The 15,680-nt window shown below is 39.9% G+C and overlaps 2 protein-coding genes across 3 annotated transcripts in view; one reads left to right on the forward strand and one right to left on the reverse strand.

Annotated features, from left to right (window-relative positions):
* Positions 1-3,613, forward strand: part of RASA1 (RAS p21 protein activator 1) — a 54,024-nt gene extending 50,411 nt beyond the window's left edge. Inside the window, exons 23-25 of the mRNA XM_083883533.1 lie at positions 711-788; positions 1,963-2,097; positions 2,731-3,613. Coding sequence (XP_083739659.1) covers positions 711-788; positions 1,963-2,097; positions 2,731-2,814 — 297 coding nt within the window. The 3' untranslated portion in view covers positions 2,815-3,613. The remainder of the gene's footprint in view (positions 1-710; positions 789-1,962; positions 2,098-2,730) is intronic.
* A 1,273-nt stretch (positions 3,614-4,886) lies between these two features.
* On the reverse strand, positions 4,887-15,336 carry CCNH (cyclin H; the record flags this gene model as incomplete). 2 transcript variants are annotated; one of them, XM_083883613.1, is made up of 9 exons in its annotated part: positions 4,887-5,098; positions 7,005-7,065; positions 7,640-7,751; positions 10,186-10,256; positions 11,952-12,115; positions 12,429-12,639; positions 12,902-12,975; positions 14,705-14,817; positions 14,890-15,336. In XM_083883613.1, 9 exons carry the CDS (start codon positions 15,017-15,019, stop codon positions 5,054-5,056), a joined length of 981 nt encoding a protein of 326 aa, XP_083739739.1. In that variant the 3' UTR covers positions 4,887-5,053. The 2 variants fall into 2 exon arrangements, with proteins under 2 accessions (XP_083739739.1, XP_083739740.1); XM_083883614.1 differs by having other exon boundaries at positions 14,695-14,817; positions 14,890-15,006.
* Positions 15,337-15,680: the final 344 nt, after the last annotated feature.

A 15,680-nucleotide genomic window follows, 5' to 3' on the forward strand; every position in this document is an offset into this window, starting at 1 on the left:
GCCTGCAAAAAATTTGTTGCTATTTTCTCATGCAGAACATATGATTTTCTCTTCTCCACTTTGACCTTGTATTTATCACTTGCTAGACTGGTGTTTTCTGTGGTGCAGCATTTCAAAGTTCTCCTGCTTACTGTCATACTGTTAGACATAATGAAAGCTGTAAGTCAGGTGTACCTATTGTACTTACAAGCCCAAGATTTCAATAAAGTTTCTGTTAAAACACCAAGAGAATGCCAGCAGTGACTGGTCTCAAACATGGATAAAAAATCTGTTGACTTAAGCATAATTAACATGACTTCAGGCTGGCATGAGAAAGTTATTTCTCTGACACACAAATCTTGCAATGTAAGAGTTAATGACAAAACAGGAAAGAGGGCATTTGGTCCTGATGATACCTCTGAACACAGAGCATCTGTTCACTTCAAACAGGTATTTAGAGACACTTTGATGCAAATTTGTATCTATATGCATGTGTAAGAAAAATTCTGAATAACAGCTTCTCAATCTTCTAAATACAGGAAAATACCAAATTCTGTAGTCTTTTGACTGGTTGCACATCAGAACTAGGAATACACCTGAAAAAAAGATGATATTATTCCAATTTACATATTAGTTTTGTGGTATCGTCTGCCTGACTGCACTGTGTTTGCCTCATATGTGACAATTACCTTGGCACTGATTTGTTAATGAGTATTTTTTACAATTACTAGGAGCCATATATGGAAGGCGTAAATCCATTCATCAAGAGCAACAAACATCGCATGATCATGTTCTTGGATGAACTTGGGGTAAGTCCTTAAAAAATACTTGCTGAGGTTACATTGCAGAATCGTAAATTAAAATTTTCTACACTTCTTATTAACTAGCTCAGCAATGCATCAGCTCCCACATAATTTTGAATGGTTTTATCTGAGTACATTTTTTAATACTTACTTAAAAATTGCTGGTCTGTCATATGGATTTAAAATCAAGTATCTTCTTAAGACTTTATTATTTAGTGCCTCTGTAAAGGTGAGAAGCTGAAGTAGATTCTGTAGCTATAAGATTAGATATTTCAGGCAAAAATACAAACACGGTTTTAAACTAGAAGTTTTTATATATAGTTTTTATATTTATATAAAATATTCTATATTTTATATAGAACTTGTCACATGGTTTTGACCAGAAACTGAAATTAATTTTTCTTCAAAAAATACTAGGCTAAATTTCAGTTGCAAAAGCTTCACTGCGTGCATTCTACATATTGTAGTTTGAAAGTGAACTGCCATCACTGTTGTTTTAAAGTGTGACTGTTTTGTGTGTGATAGCTGTAACAGGAGCCATCTTGATGTTTTATATATATGTATTTTAAATCCAGTAATTATTTTAAAAAGTGAGATGAAACGAATGAGCTGAACATTCTGAATTAATCCTTTAGAAGTGACCTAGAAGGCATCTCAGAATACCTAACAATTGGTGGCATCCAGATGTCATCCTTTTCCAATTAAATTGCAACTTCTGCAATTATGATACAAGAGTTTTCTTTAAATTACAGATTTTACATGAGGTCTCTCGTAACTGCTGGTTTGAAAATACCTGTTGGATTATTCTGCTGTTTCAACTGCAGCATTATTGGTTTATTGTCAGGTTTGTGAGTTACGTGATAGGTAACAGCAGATTTTGCCGCGTTTTGTTGCTCTTCTCTCATTTAGATTAAAGTTCCTAATGGATGGATTCCCCCTTCATTTAGAGGGCTTGAGTCTCCATATGCTGTAGGTTTCTAATCAGCTGAGAGGTAGAGCAATACCAAATCTTGTAATAAGAATCCTGCTAGTGCTGCAAAATGCGATATACTCACAAAACATGCCTATGAAGAGGAGAAAATAAACAGATAATACATACAGAAAGATGGACTAAGGGTGTAGCTGGAAAGGGCAAAATTGGTCTTGCATACTAAATCTGCTGTCTTGTGTTTTGTTGAAGAATGTTCCTGAGCTTCCAGACACTGCAGAGCACTCTCGAACTGACCTCTCCCGTGACCTGGCGGCCTTGCACGAGATCTGTGTGGCACACTCGGATGAGCTCCGGACACTCAGCAATGAGCGGGGCGTGATGCAGGTGAGTTAACACAGACAAATCACAGGCACAGTGCTGTGTCCTGACTTACTCCTCACTACTGGGATTCTTTTGTGGCAGTTCTGTAGCAATGTGACTGATGTTGTATCTCACCAGGAGGTTATTAGCTGTGAAGGAAATACTTAATTGTGTATTACATGGAATACATGTTTTCTCATGCAGCAAAACCAATTGAGTTTGGGTGTTTTTTTTAAGTTTCTACAGGAAGCCTTAAACCCACAAAATTACTGTCCACTGACAGACTTAGCTTTCAGATCTGGATTTTTTTTCAGTTGAGAACCAAATTCACTTTCTTTAACTTTCTATTAATAGCTCACTTCTGCTTCCTAGTTTGCCAGTAGACTTGTATGCTTGGCAAACTCTGCTGACACACTCTAACAGTGTGTTAGCTGTACACTTCCTCTGCCTTCCTGTAAAACACAAAGAAGCAAGATCATCCATGGGAGAAGAGGCAAAGTGCATAACATTGTTTTAAGACTATCCTTATTGGCTAGGGAATCAAACATTTAATCTTTTTAGTATTATATTTAAACTACTGTGTTGCAGGTCTCATAGGCTGGTGCTGAAAATGCTGCAGGAGCTAACGTAGTTTTACTGATTCACTCTCTTTTACAGCACGTTCTTAAGAAGCTTTTGGCCATTACTGAACTGCTACAACAAAAACAAAATCAGTATTCAGTGTCTAACAACATCAGGTAGCAGCCCTCTACCTGATTCTGCATGGATCCAGCATGCCCAACATGGCAACTCTCACCAGTATCACTTTCTTCTTGCTCTTGCCAAAAATAGCACACCCTGTCACATTCCCAGTGATGTGTGAACTATGCAAAAAGAAAACAAAGATTCTGTTGGTGAATGATTATACCAGCAGGTTTTTTTTAAGCTATCTGTGCAGGACATTTGCACTTTTTTTTTCCACTTGGAAACAGTTTTCACAACCTCTGAGCCTTGGTGTACAGTTCACCTTCCACAGAGAACATGCTCTGACTGTGTCTAGGACTTTGAAATTTTCAGCACCTCTGATTGCCAAAGTTTTTGCTGTCTGATTGGAAAAGAATTTATCAACTGACATGAGAAGAAAGGCGTTGTTCTAACAACCACCTATAACTGGATAACATTTCTTACTGTAATTTCCGACTGGTTACAATAATTATGACTTTTGACTGTTTCAACCACTTTTAACTTGTATTTACAGTTTCCAGAACTTGATGTTATGGTAGGAACAACCTTTACTGTACACTTTTTATACCATGCTGTTTCTCTTGCTAGAATGATGTTGAAAGAGAATATGCAGAATGGGTCTTGTCAGCTTTATTTTTTTGATGTGCCACTGATTCAGTCTGAATAGTTCTTCCATCAAGAACTGTATATCCAGATAAATCACAATGCTTTTGTAAAATGTTTACAACAGTAAATAATTTGAATTCAGTAAATTTATTGATCATTATATCAGACATGCATGCATTCATTAAAACATTTTATAAAATAGGTATTGTTTTGTCTTTTTTGTACTGTAAGTCTAGCATAAATATTATTTTTATAAGTGAAAAGTAAGTTTTTAAAATAAATCAAGCTGCATATCTCCATCTCTATGGAAACTGGCTAACTGGCTGCTGTGGAAATTTATTTAGTGTCTGCACTGGTGGTGTATTTTGCAGTGTTCACAGTGTGTCACTTTTTGAGCATCAGTCCTCAGACAGCATTACCTTGTCCCTGTGCCTTAATGTGTACAGCATTGGGTGAGAAAGCAGATGATAAAACACCTTGGGTAGGTTGAGATTTAATAAAAAGAAATTCTTCCCTGTCACTGGGATGAGGCGCTGGCAGAGTGCCAGAGAAGCCCCTGGGAACTGTTGAAGGTCAGGCTCGACGAAGTTTGGAGCAACCTTGGTCTAGTGGAAGGTGTCCCTGCCCATGGCATTCCCATGAAGTGTTTAAAATTTTGAAAAGTAAAATGTGCTGCTGATTTAGAGAGTATTTCATCATCGCCATGTGTTACATTCCAGGCAGTAATACAACAAGAGGGAATAAAAGATTCACTACAAGACTAATGAGATAGCCACTTAAATAAATTTATCATTATGAACAGTGTTGTAAACCTTTTCAACACCTACAGTCTTTTTCCTGTTTATCAGAACTGCCAAAGCACTGTCACATAAAATCAGAGTTTGATTTTGCACTTTTGCTGTAGTTTTATAGTGGTTCTTGCTGTGTTGCCTCAGTCTCCAGCTGAACAGCGTCTTGAAGGTGAGAGCTCCCAAATGCCACATGTATAGCACTGGGCAGACACATGTGATGTTCTTCTGTAGTGACAATATTCCTGTTTGCAAGACCTTGGTACTAGAGCAGTCTTTCCTTAGATTGGCCCATAACCCTGTCAAGCCTATATTAATCTGCATCTCAGAGGAGTAAGTAATTAACCTTTCTTTCTGCTCTATTTAGATCTTTAACAGAGTGTATAAAAGTGATTATTTTGTGGATTTAGTTGCTTTGGTGTAGACAATATAACATGGTAAAAATACAAACTGGAAGACAGAGCTGCCTACCTAATTTACCTGTTACACACAAAAATGCAGCAAAGAGAATGAAACTGGGAAACACCCAAAGCTGCATGTAGGTGTGTGTTGTAGAACATTGTGTGTATGAAAAGGAAATAGATCAGCTGATGCTCTCACACTGCACTTGCAGCCACATTGAACTGTTTCTGAACCAAAAACAAGGGCCAGATTTGAAGCAAATCTTGCTGGTGTTGGACCTGTAATGGACGAGGGTTTAATGGAACCACAACTTATTTTAGGTAACTAAAAGCTTTATTGAAAAGATAAAAATTACCAGTACCAAGACCTTATGACACATAAAAGGAACCTGAGGGAGGTTCCTGACTCTTCACACCTGATACCGGAGAGTAGTTCCTGCAGCGGTAGGAGTCCATCTTCCTTCAAACTAATGCTGAATCCACAAGATCATCATCAGTCCACTCTTCCTAATGGAAGGAAAAAACACAACACCTTGAGTGACATCTGTGTGTGGTGTGCTCCTTATGGCCTGGATTTAAGAACTTAGAGAGATTCCAGAAGACTAAAAAATATTTTAACCTGGGACAAGTCAGGCTTTGAACCTTAAAGCTAGTTATCCATACCTATGCTTACAGTCATGGACACAGAGTCATGTTAGCAGCCCCTCTTCAACACCTCTCTGAGATCAAGAAGCATGAGCTTTATGTTGGATAACTATGTAGAGATTTCCAAAACAGCTCATACTGTACCTTCTAATAATGTGTTTTTCACACTTCTAATTGTGCTTTTCATGGCTTTGTCACCTTGGCAGCTGAGTCACCTTGTTCAACCATTTATTGTATGTTTTTTCTATTATTTCAAACTGATGAGCTTACCATACCACTTCTGGCTTTCCTACTGATCCTAACCTTCAGATGCAGTTAAATCCAGAAACATCTTAGATCAGAACTGACTGTGCACTTGTAGACTACAGTCTAGTTAGCTACACTATCAGCTAACTACAGGATTAATTAAACCATTAGTAAGGTATGAGCAGTTTGCACACTCTGTAAGCTTTCAAAAAGTTAAGCACACTTTTTCCTGTATGTCCTGGTCAGCTGAGATCTGCTCTTTCATGTGATAATTACTCAGAAATTAAATTACACAAGTAGAAACCCAGTTTCAGATACATCAGTAATGAAAAATCCTGAGTTTCATGATCTTTCAAACTGTACAAGAGCCTATCATGAAGTGCTGTAGGCTATATAAATATTCTATCGGTTTATTCCTTTGGAAAATAATTGGATATTAATTAAAAAGCTCTAAAATCAAGACTGCCTCAAACCATAGCAGAGTAACTAATACAAATTAAACTGGGGCATGGAACAAGTAAAACCCCCAAAGCTCATATGAAGCTGTTTTCTAAGTTATGCTGTTATAAAGTGAAAAATTTTCCAAGTGCCTATTTCATGGACATGCCAGTTTCAATATACTTTTGAAGACTGGCATTTGGAATAAAAACTAATCACAATATTTTGCAACAATAAAATCATTATAAATTAAGTTCAAGGTCTCACATTTTGTTAGAACATACCTTCAATGCCAGTTTTATTATACTCTTGTTTAAATAATTTTTCAGATTCTACTTTGACACTACAGCATCTACCTCCTATGATAACCTCTAATAGCAGAAGATACAAATCTTGTCTTCTATCTTGAGATATAGATAGGTGACCCTCTTCAGATGTTAGCATGTGTTTCTAAATGCCATGCTTAGTGTGTCTTAGACTATCAGTATCCAGTGTCTTTAGCATCAAGATGAATCCAGTTAAAAGGGTTCTTCACCTCTGCCAGCATGGAGACTCTCCAATTCACTGTCCATGTTACAAACAAAAACTCTGGAAGGTGTTCATCTCAGATGTGATGGACAACCTTAATACTGTTTTCATTTGTTGAGTCACCCTTATCAGTTTATCTCCATCTTATTTACACCTCGTCTTATAATGCGAAGTACTAGCTACTCATCTGTAATTCATGCAGCCTTGCTAACAAATTGTCTGACATAAATTTAGTCCAACACTCTACACTTGCTTTTAGCAAGAAACCAAATAAAGTAAATAAGAACTTTCAAAGCACAACGAACAGCAGGAAACATGGTCTGCATGTTCATTCCCCTCTCCACAAAAGACAGGGGTGTTCAAGAACACTTTCAAGCAGAGGCGAGTATGAAATCCGGCTCACTTGAAGTGAAAAAAAAAGTTGAAAAAAGTTCAGTCTGAGCAACAAGTAAATTTTTATTACAGATGGGTAAATATATCTCACTGGCTGTGTCACTTTTGTTTTGGCATTAAGGGTGAAAAAAAAGGGAAAAACTTCTACAATAGGTTTACTGACCTCATCCATTTTACATTTCTTTGTGACGTATTCATCATCTTCATAACCTTTTCTCTTCTTCCTAACTCAGAAGAAAAACAAAATGCTTAGGTATTCTTATAGGGTAAGACTTTCTTTATTTGACCCCCAGGATTACATTATGGACATAGCTGTTCCATTAAAAACCTACCAAAGCCTCAGCATGCAGCTTGCTGGAAGTTCAGAGCGCATATTGAAGTGAAGTGGGCAGAAAAGAAAAATCAGGAAGTCCTTTGCCATCCACACAATTTTTACAAAAACATTAAGCCTTTACAACATTCTTGTTTTAATCACTTGATTTTAAAGCCTTGATTTTAAAGCCCTTATTCTCATTACATGCAACATCAAGTGGCCACACCTAAGAAGCTACCCAGTATTCCAGTTTTGTGTTACAAAATAATCAGCTTGCCCTGAAAATCAGCACAAAAGAACCTATTTTTGTATTACTGAAAGCACTTGAGTCTTGGATCTCTGCTTCCAGTAGAAACAGCAAGCAGGCAAACATTATGTGAATATTTGAAGTTTTTCATTTTCCATCCCTCACACAGGTAAGAATATACTAATGTTCCTATGGCAATAAAAAAGGCCCAAGTTCAGCACATCCAGGATATACTTACAGGCTTGTATTAAAAGAAAGGTCCAAGCTGTGACACTTCTCTAACTTCTGTTTTAGAGCGGCAACCTCTTCAGGCCTTGGCAGTTCGTATTTTTTAATGAGATTTTTCATGCCTAAAATGGCAACAACACAGCTCTAAGCACAGAGATAATTTCTGCTCTGCCTTGTTGTGTTGGATCTGCATGGCAAGACATTGGTAGTGGGGGCTTACAGGGGTGGCTTCTGTGAGAAGCTGCAGAGGCTCCCCCCACACACAACAGGGGCAATGCCAGAGGGCTCTGAGAGGCATCCGCCGCTGGCCAAGGCCAAGCCTGGTAAGGGACAGTGGGTGTGCATCTGCAATCTTTAAACACATTTAAAAGAAAAAACCCAGTGCAACACTAAGTGCTGCTGGAAAGAGGAATGAGAATATATGAGAACAGTGCCCTACATCTACCAGGGTCAGTGAGGCAGGTTAGGAAGGAGGTGCTCCAGGCACTGAAAGAGATTGCACTGCAGCTCCTGGTGCAGATCATGGTGAAACAGCTGCGCCCTTGCACGGAGGTCAACAGGAGTGTGGAGTGTGCAGATGCACCTGCAGCCTGTAGAGGAGGCGACTTTGGAGGAGGTGGATGTGCCCCAAGGAGGCTGTGACCCCTGAGGAATACTATGCTGTATACCATACCGTGTAGGGAAGAGATATGTACACTACAGAAGGTTTGCTGGCAAGATTTGTCACCCCATGGGAGACCTGCACTGAAGCAGCCTACTCCTGAAGGGCTGCATCCTGTGCAATGGACCCACATTAGAAAAGTTCATGAAGACCTGTAGTATGTGGGATGGACTCATGTAAAAATTTGCAGAAGACTGTGTCTGTGGGAGGGAGCCCCCACTACAGCAGAGGAAGAATTGAGGAGGAAGGAGCAACAGAAACATATGGTAAGCTGACTGACTACAGTCCCCCTGCACTGGAGGGAAAGAATTCAGGAGTGAAACTGCATCCAGGAAGAAAGGAGGGGTGGGGGGAAAGGCCTTTTAAGATTCGGTTTCACTTCTCATTAACCCACTCTGATTTGATTGGTGATTAATTAATTTTCCCCAGTTGTGCCAGTGCCAGTGACTGGTGAGTGACCTCTCCCTGCCCTTATCTTAGCCCATGAACTTACTATTTTCTTTTCTCTCCCCTGCCCAGCTAGGGAGGTCAGTGATAGGGTGGCTTTGGTGGTCACTTGGCATAGAGCTGGGGTCAGCCCACCACATTTGTGAATCATACAACCCTATCCAGTCTCCAGTGTAGCTGAGTATTGCTTATGTGTCATAGTCAGGCTTGAGCCAACAGTTCATCCTTCCTTCCCTCATTGTAACTACACTGAAACAACTCTCCAGCATCACCGACTCTGGATTTCCTTAAGGCAGAGTTCACATTACTCTAACAAGTCTCAAAATACACAGGTATTTTTTGCAATCAACATTCTACCAGCTGTCCTAAAAAAAGACCAGTTCCAGTCTTTAATAAAGCGAACTAAATTTACAATTTTTTTCTTTACCACCAGTACTCTGGAGAAGTCATTTACAAATGCTTGAAAAATTTCCTTTGAACCATCTTATGTTTATGGAAGAGCTGCCTTTGGGCTAAAGCAACCATCCACAATAACTGAAGTGAAAAGTAAGTGATCCCAGCATTCCCTTCCATGCCAACAATGGAAGTCTGAAGACTTGATTTGTTAGAAGAGCAGAAAGTAAAAGACATCTTAAGCTTTAGAAATTAAAGGTAAATTGAAATTGTAGACCCTGGTTACTTGTATGGTTGCATTTACTGCTCACGTTAGCCAGCCTAGTTTGACTTGCACCACTCCCATTTGAAATGCATGTGTTAGCTTAATGCATTCAATAACTGATTACTTACTGGGAATTGCATATCACAGCCTTTTCATTTAAATACAAAAAGGTAATAATAATCAGTGCTCTACACTCCCTTTTAGCTTAGCTAAACCATGGTAGTATTCTTCATGTTTGTAGAATATGTGCACACACACATATTTCTCACACTAGCAAAGCTAAGCATCTTCTGAAACATACTTGCAAAATAAATATGGCTATATCACATTAATCATTTTGCTTACAAATGGTACCTTCTGGTGGTAGTAGCTGTTATATGCAGGCTTTGCCTGAAGCTGTAATGTTCAAGATACAGTGATGTAAAAAGCAATTTAGTTCTGTCCTACTGAAACCATTATCTAGTTCTCAAAATAGATTTCTCACTTTTGAATTTACTGACTCTAGCATTTATGTTCTGAAAGCATCAGGCAGGTCCTCTGCTTCTTAATTTATTTAATTTGTTCATATTAGTTTGTTTAATGTATTTGTTTATTTTGTCTGTCTCTTTTTCCCCTTGCATCCACATGCTGGGTAGTTCATTCTACTGTCTGCAGTTTACTTATGAATGCCTTAAGGTGAAGAGAACCATTTGAAGCACACGTTTCTATCTAAAGCTTTCATAATTTGGAAAAAGATGTTTTTTCCTCCTTTTGAGATATTCTTTATCATACTTTTCCAATATTTACTTACATTTCATGTCATCTAGTAATGTGGATAAGGTTGACCTGTTTTCTTTCAGCATAAGACTTTCTGATAAATAGCTGCAAAGAGACATGGAAGAAGAAATTTTTAAGTGTCATAATCATTTGTGGCAACTACTGTGAGTTAATAAAAAGTGTATTATTTATTACTAACATCTCCTAGAGCTTTATAATTACATAACTAAGAACACCTTGTTTAAGTGTTACAAAGTGATAAAAAAGCAAATCTGTCACTCTAAGAAGGTGACAAAATATTCCCATAGCCACGTAGAAATAACACTGCCAAATCAGACATTTCTAAGCCTCATGGAGCTAAGTCAAATTCAGTTTAAGATTCTGTGACATCACACTGTTGTACAGTATGCCCACAGAACAAGGAAATACTTACAGTGGTTTTCAGACTGACCAACAGCAGAGCTTGCAAGACAGGCCTGATTCTTTTGGCAGCTGAAAGTTACTGCTAAACCCTGTCATGCATGAGCCTCTGGGTCCCTTCCTCTTCCCAATGAGATCAAACTTCTCTTCAGTAAGAACACTAATGCACACTGCCTGGATAGAACAGATATGAGCAATGCTCCGCACCAACACCCAAAACAACCAAGGAGTTCTATCCCTTCCCCCATGACAACAACAGGTTTTCTAATTCCCACGTGTTCTGTAGCACCTCTGCAGCTCCACCTGATCACAGGTCCACAGACCATCAGCTTCTCTCATATCTGGCAGCAAAAACTCATATCAAACAGTAAATACAAAGGTTACAACAACTCTATGGTGCAAACAAGTAACAAACTTGAATTCTTCCTGAACACGCAAAGAAAGTTCAGACACCTTGAATTACACACTATCTACAAATTGTTTTAGTTGTTTTGCAAAAATGGTTTTCTGAATTTTGGCACAAGTGAATACAGATCTAGGAATGTAGTAGGTCGAGTTTCAAGTTAAAGTAAGCACCTTAAGGTTTTTACAGAATTCTGAGAAGACAGTGAATCCTGTAAAGCATACTCACAATACTTTCTTTTAGAACTAGAGAGATTGGAGATACATTTAGAACAGGTGGAAGATTTAATTTTAAAATAACTTTCTGGATTTAGAGCAGGCATTACACTCCAGATGCAAAATGCTCACAGGCAGTGGCATGGTATCAAAACATGCCAGGTACAGCTCCTTACAGCAACCACCTCAGCTGTCCATCTTAAGAAAAGTGTATGTTTTGTCCGTAAGAGAACTAAACTAAACAAACTACACATTTCAGCAAAGGTATCAAAGTGTTTCATAATGCCTCTGCAAACACCAGTGGCAAGGACACAGAAGGGAAAGAAAAGATTGATTTAAAGCAACACCTTAGCCCTGATTCATATCCATGGACACCAAACAGTTGCAGCACCCAAGCACAGCATGTTGCCATGCCCATTACTGTCAGTGCAGTGTAATTTCAGTTGACTCTCAGTTTCTACCATATTTCCACTTTCTTCCCTGTGTAACCCTCAAACTGAGCCTGAAAATTCTATGTTGTTCAAGGGGTTTTTTTTAAACTTCTTCCAAAGGAATATAAAAACCAGACAGGAACTAACTGCTTTCATCACCTATCAGTGAAAATTATGAATACCACAGCCATTCTAAAACATAAAGAACAGACAACTGCTATCAATCAGTAAATACACAGTTCTAGTATTTACGAATGTCTAGAACAAAACAATTTGTTCTGTATAAACAAATAAACTGTTTAAATCACACATATAATAAAGAAAATACTACCTTTCCATATTAATTCCTGCTCTTGAGCCACTAGATAATATGGCAGTGAGAGCAATCTGTGAGGGAGTAAAGAGCAGATATGCATCCGTCAGAGCCACTCGGTTAAGAAAGTCATCAGCTGTTTTCCTCAAAACTTCAGGATTTTCCAGCACTGGATAGCGAGTCTAAAAAGTAATGATTTAGGAAAATCAGTAGCTGTTTGTCATTCCTGTTCATGAGCTCAAAACACTCGGTAGTTTATTCAACAGTATTTCATAAAGCTAAAAAGAAGCAGACCATATTTTTATTCCAAAAATGTCCAAAATAACTTAAAGACCACAAGTAAAACAACTGTCTTTCAGGTATTTGTCTATCACTATAGAAATTAGATTTTTTAAATCACAGGCACAAAAGGGAAATAGAAGTTTTTTAAGACAATGCACGACAGACTTGTATTATTTTACTATACAGAGCATATAGCATATCAGAGGGCATTACCTTAATATCAATTAGAAATCCCTCAAATGGCCTGTATGGATTGTGGATGATGAGATGGAAGTTCAGTTGCTGAATAAGTAGCAGTTCATATTCCAGTATTTGTTCAAGAGCTTTTTCCTGTCCAAGGGGACTTTCTCGAAGGTTACCAACAAACTGTGCACTGGATACATTAAATTCATCTACTTTACAGGCCAAAAATGCACATGTTAACCTTGAGGAGGGAAAAAGCAAAAAAATCAAACACTTGACATATGCAGCATCCATTCTCCTATCAAGAGGCAGAGTTGTGCATCTTTAAAACAATATGTTCTGAAGCAAAAGGATAGCAAAAGTGACCATATTTCATATTTATTCCTACTTAAGCTCTCAGACTTTTTTTCCTGGTTTTTTTTTTTTTAGATATTTACAAATATAAAGATCATACCTCTAATATTCCATTTGACAGAGTAACTCAGGAAGTGTTGATAACTCACATTATTATCCGAGGATGATACTCCATCACCGAGTTATTGAGGTAAAAACGTTTGAAATACATGCAAGCTGTTCCCTAAATTGAAAAAAAATGGAGAGGGACAAAATAAAAATGGATTAAGAAAAAAATATATAAGTATATAAAAAGAAAACACAAAATGGGCAAGTTTGGATATATACTATAGGCACACAGGATACACTGAAGCACTAAGACACACAGAGCCATTATATGTTATTAAATATTTCAAAGTCTTTACTTTTGCCTGCAAGAACTTAACACTACAGCTGCCATACAAAATAATTTTTTTTATTTTTAGACACGTTTTGGCAGGCAATGCTGAAAAAGCCAACAATATCTTTATGAAAAAAACTTGGTATTAAAAGGAAATTTAAAAATCAAAGGCTGAAAAAAATCATCCTGAAAGTTGCAAGCAATCCCATTTGACTTTTCACATCAGTAATTTTTGCAGCATGTTTATCAGCATCGTCAAGGCTGATGCTTTCCAAAATGAGACTCTGCAGGGGCTACTTCTCACACATCATTCTGGCTTCACAGAACATGCCACGGCAGCGACTGCCATCTCTCAGAGACATCCCCACAGCTGCTGGAAAAGGGAGGACTAACAGGGGACAGTGTAAGCCACGCATCTCAATGGCTCAGTGAGAGAGAGGCACAGTGTCACTCCGCTGTTCAGCTCTCAAGTCCCCAGTTCTCCCTTCTGAAATATGCTCTTCAGCCTTCAAGACAAATAAGTTCAAGGTAATTTTGTTTTTCCTTTGTAGGTTAGTATTTTGCCGGTACACGATCCAGCTTATTTCGTGGTCAGAGAAGCAGTAATGCTGGAAAACACCTGAATGACAGCCCAAGTTTGGGACCATCTCCTTTAGCTACCGGGAGATTGTTCCTTTGTATCATCAAACATCACCATCAACCATCTACGACTATTTTGTTTCTACTCTTTGCTAAAGGGAAACAAAACAAGCAAGTTTAAGAGCAACAAAGAAAAGATCGCGTTGAAAAACACCAGGTTTTGAAATGGCTGTTCGTGTCACAAAACGAAACAAAAAATACAAGAAGCGGCCAGACTGTAGTGCCAGAAAGGAGAAGCAGCTTTAAGATATCCGCGCTCTCAAGAACGAGCCAAGCCGGCAGCAAGGGAAGGAATAAGGGCTGCGGCTCCATCCTCGTCTGGCTCACTGAGGCATTGATTTAGAAGAATTAAAGACTTTAGTCTAAATAGATAGTGCTGAGATAATGTAGCTAGGACTTCCCTTTTGCTAACAGAAGCCAGACTGAAGGAACTGATAAATCATGGAAGGAACTGATAAATCATGGGAGCTGTCAAACTAGGCTTTTGCATCCTGAATAATCAATAGACCCCATGAATACAATGCAATCATAAATCAAACAGTCCTGGAAAAAACAGGATTCAGCTGCCACTAACACTAAAGGTTAAAAAGTCAAGGGAGGAAGACCCATCTTCCCTTATCATTTTGGGACCCCACCCCATAAAAAGACCACCGACCCATTTCAAAGAACAAACTACGCATGCTTGATGGCTTTTTGGGCTAATTACCATAGGAAGCGGGGAATGGGATGTGCCAGAGTTATGAATATGCATTTGTAGTTCGTGTAGTCAATACTCCTGTACATAAAGGACCCTGTGATCATCTGTAAACTGCGGTGTGTATTTGGGAGCGATCTTTCTAACTTTAACCTGTTAGAGAGTCTTTGTCCGTCACAGTTGGATACTGGTATTAGATTAACATCCATAGATTTTTAATAAATCATTACCACGACGGACCGCGGCATGGCGGGCTTGAAGGCGGCGCAGAAATCCAGCAGCCTCTTCTCGTAGTACTTGCATAGCGCCAGCTCCTCCTGCGGCTCCAGCAGCACCGCCTCGCCCTGCGGCACCTGCGGAGAGGCAAAGCCGCGCCTGAGTCCGCCGCGGTCTCACCCCGCATCCCCCGCATCCCCCCGGCACACCTTCCCGCTGGCGGCCGCCCGGGCCCGGGCGCGGCGGTTCCCCTCGGCGCGGCGCCGCGCCAGCTCCTCCTCGCCGCGGAAGGTCCAGTGCCGGCGCTGCGTGCTGCTGTGGAACATGGCCGCGCAACATGGCCGCCCGCCCGCGCGGGGCACGCCGGGAGCCGCCCCAGCGCCGCCGCTCCCCCGCGGGAAAGGGGCGTTTCCCTCTCCAAAACTCCGCTTTTTAAGGACGAGCTCTGGTAGAGCAGCGTGTCGTAAAGTTTTTGCAGAATAGCGGCGCTTTCGTTTTTTCTCTCTCTCTTTTTTTTTTTTTTTTTTTTTTTTTCTCTCCCCATGTAAACTTGTAAGGTCACATCGCATTTGAGTGGCCTCGCCTCCTGCGCTAGGGGCAGCTTTGGGGCACCGCAATATAAAACAGACATTCCGCTATTAGAGACCATCCGAAGGAGGAGGATGAAGGGTCTGGTGCGGAGGGGTGGCTGAGGTCACCTGCCCTGTTCACCCTGGAGAAGAGAAGACTGAGGGGAGACTCCATTGCAGTCTGCAGCTCCCTCATGAGGGAAGAGCAGGGGCAGACACTGATCTCTCCTCTGCTGTGCCCCGTGACAGGACTCGAGTAAATGGCCTGAAGTTAAGTCAGGAGAGGTTTAGGTTGTGAGCCCAGGTTGGCTGGGCACGGGAACAGACTCCCCATGTCACATCACCGAGCCTGGGGGATTGAAGGAGTGTTTGGACAAATTCTCAGGCCGTGGGCACTCCCGGGTCTCCTGTGCAGGCCCAGACACGGCACC

The sequence above is a fragment of the Zosterops lateralis genome (genome assembly GCF_965231275.1).
Source record: "Zosterops lateralis genome assembly, chromosome: Z".
NCBI lineage: Eukaryota > Metazoa > Chordata > Aves > Passeriformes > Zosteropidae > Zosterops > Zosterops lateralis.